General features: G+C 37.4%; 1 protein-coding gene across 1 annotated transcript in view; it reads right to left on the reverse strand.

Moving 5' to 3' along the window:
• Positions 1-342: 342 nt before the first annotated feature.
• The window catches only part of LOC109586905 (uncharacterized), a 5,066-nt gene continuing 2,666 nt past the window's right edge, over positions 343-2,742 (reverse strand). Inside the window, exons 6-9 of the mRNA XM_020003134.1 lie at positions 1,400-1,628; positions 1,192-1,342; positions 706-852; positions 343-462 (exon numbers count right to left, since the gene is read on the reverse strand). Coding sequence (XP_019858693.1) covers positions 347-462; positions 706-852; positions 1,192-1,342; positions 1,400-1,628 — 643 coding nt within the window. The 3' untranslated portion in view covers positions 343-346. The remainder of the gene's footprint in view (positions 463-705; positions 853-1,191; positions 1,343-1,399; positions 1,629-2,742) is intronic.

Consider the following 2,742-nt stretch of genomic DNA (forward strand, 5'->3'; position numbering starts at 1 on the left):
ATACTCTTAAAGATCAAAAGAAGACATTGATTGATAGACACAGAAAAGAACAACCACACAAATCACTACCAATAGTGAAATTATCATGTTATTACATTATAGTTTAATTATTACATTATTGTATGTGTTGTTATTCTAAGTAGCACTTAGGATTAATGTCATTATTATGTTAATAGTGATTTGATCTAAAAATAACAAAAAATTAATAGTTGAATTAATAATAAAGTGAGTCTGAAACACTAAATACTATTAGACTGAAAATACAAAACACACACACAATGAATGTAATAATAATAATGATAATAATAATAATAATAATAATAATAATAATAATAATGAGTGTTCATTATTTAGGGACAGCCAGTCCTTCTCTTTCTTTCTTTCTCCTCTCCCTCTCAGCTCTTCTAATGGCTGCCCTCTCCTCATATGACAGATTAGCATCAAGACTAGGCTTACTGAGATCTGGAGGTACAGAGAGGGAGAGAGAGGGAGGGAGGGAGAGAGAGAGAGAGGGAGAGGGAGAGGGAGGGAGGGAGGGAGGGAGGGAGGGAGGGAGGGAGAGAGAGGGAGGGAGGGAGAGAAAGAGAGAGAGAGGGAGAGGGAAAAAGGGAGGGAGAGAGAGAGAAAGGGAGGGAGGGAAAATATTGTAAATGAGTCTTAAAACACTGTTCAATTAAAGCTATACTGTATTATCAGTCACTGTACCTATTTCTGGTGTTTTCTTGTCCTCCCTCCATGATCCAGTAGCTGAATGAGGTGTATGTTCATCATCAGTCCTTACCATCAGTCCTCCATCTTTAGGCCTGCTAACATTAACTGCTTCATCTCTCCATGATCTTGACACACCTCCTCCTAAACCGCCCGGCCATATTGGAAATTTGATATCATCATAAGAACACCGTATAGAGGGTAATTTTGGAGGAAAATAATTTCAGGGAATTTAGCATTTTAATATAGTAGCCATTTGTCAAATTAGAACACACCATTTTGTACCTTATGTACATGCTCAATGACACATGGACACAAATTCCGACCACCAACTAATAAAATTTTAGCACAATTAATCAAAATTTCTTCCCTCCAAAATTACCTGCTATACAGTGAATAACAAAAAAATTAACAAAAATTATACTAATACTACTCAGTAATAATAAATTATTATATGTTAATATCCCAGTCCCAGTGTCTCACCTCCTCCTCCATTACTTGAGTCAGTTCCAGTTCCTCCATTAGTCTCCTCACTATCAGTATAGGCCAGTCCTAGTTTAGACATTAAAGTACTCAAATCATTAAAAGTACTTGAAGGCTCATCCTCCATACCAGGCATATGGACTACACGAGACTGGAGGGAGGAGAAAGAGGTGTGGTCAACCACACCCACTAATTAATACAGTCTCACTTTAATTAATTCTATTATTAGTTTGTCAATTGTTGCTTTGTCTCCTCTTGTTAGTTCCTCCACCATATTATCAGTAACAGAGCAACCAATAGCCCGAGCTGATTCAACTACTAGTAGCATGTTCTCTTCTATGGCTTCAGTCTTTTCTGCAGTGCTGGCAGTAGGGGGTGGGGTCTTTGTTAGTGCCCTCAGGTCTACTGTATGTCTCACTGATTTGTTTATTAATTTACTAAATAAATAAATAAATATAAATAAATATGTAATTTTATTATATAAAGTACATGTATATTTGATTCTGACCAAGATGTTTCAAGTTATGGCCATTTTAAGAAAATGCTAAAATTCTGAAAAATACCCAAGGCTATAGCCCATGGTTTTTTCCATAAAATGGCTCCGAAATCACCCCAAATTTTCATTACAATTTTTGATACATATTGATGCCCTTATGCTGTGCAGCAAGTTTGAGCTGATTCTGACTTCAATTTTTTACGTTATGGCCATTTTAAGAAAATGCCGAAATCATAAAAATACCCATTAGTAACGCGGTAGCGTTACTAAGTAGGATTCACCCCCAAACAAAATGGCTGCCACGACTTTTGCAGCCTTGCTATACCGGGAAAACGAGCTCCTTTGCTTACCAGACTTCTTAGGGGACCTTATCTTGACCAGAGGACTCCATTGGTACCCATAGCGTGGCTCTAGACCTTGTCTAAGAGAAAAGTCAAAAATCGGCGAACCGGCCGTTTTGTTCAGCCACCTTTTTTCATCTTCATCATCAAGAAGTAAGTCCTGTCAATCCAGTTGGCGAGCTGTATCTCAATAATGACTGGTGCTAGAAGTCTAATTCTTACACCATTCTACTCCAACAGTCTATGCGCGGATCCATGTCCCCTAAAATCATTCTCCAAGATAAGAAAAGTGACGTTATGACTGCTGTATAAGCTAGGCCAGCTTACCTCACGCCGCCATTTTGTTAATTATAAAAGCATGTGCTCCAAAATTTGGGCGTGGTCGCGCATGCTCAGATCTCAGAACTGGGAAAAGCAAGCAATTTTTTTAACCTAGCTAGGCTAGCTATGCTTGGAATCAATTGCAATACTTAGTGGAGGTTTCCAGCTCAGAGAAGGTACTAATCTTGCATCTTATTCTTTTATAAAGTGTGTAATGAATTATTTTATTTTAAAAACAATTAATTAATGTTATAATAATGCAATGATTATGACTTTGACAACAGGAAGAACAGGAATAGATAGCTACAGAATTGCAGGGAAGATGGAGCTTCTTGAACAAGGATTCCTGTCAAGACTATAGTATTACTTTCACTTGTCATCAGTATAGTAGAT

This window comes from Amphimedon queenslandica, unplaced genomic scaffold (assembly GCF_000090795.2).
Source record: "Amphimedon queenslandica unplaced genomic scaffold, v1.1 AMPQUscaffold_12749, whole genome shotgun sequence".
Classification (NCBI taxonomy): domain Eukaryota; kingdom Metazoa; phylum Porifera; class Demospongiae; order Haplosclerida; family Niphatidae; genus Amphimedon; species Amphimedon queenslandica.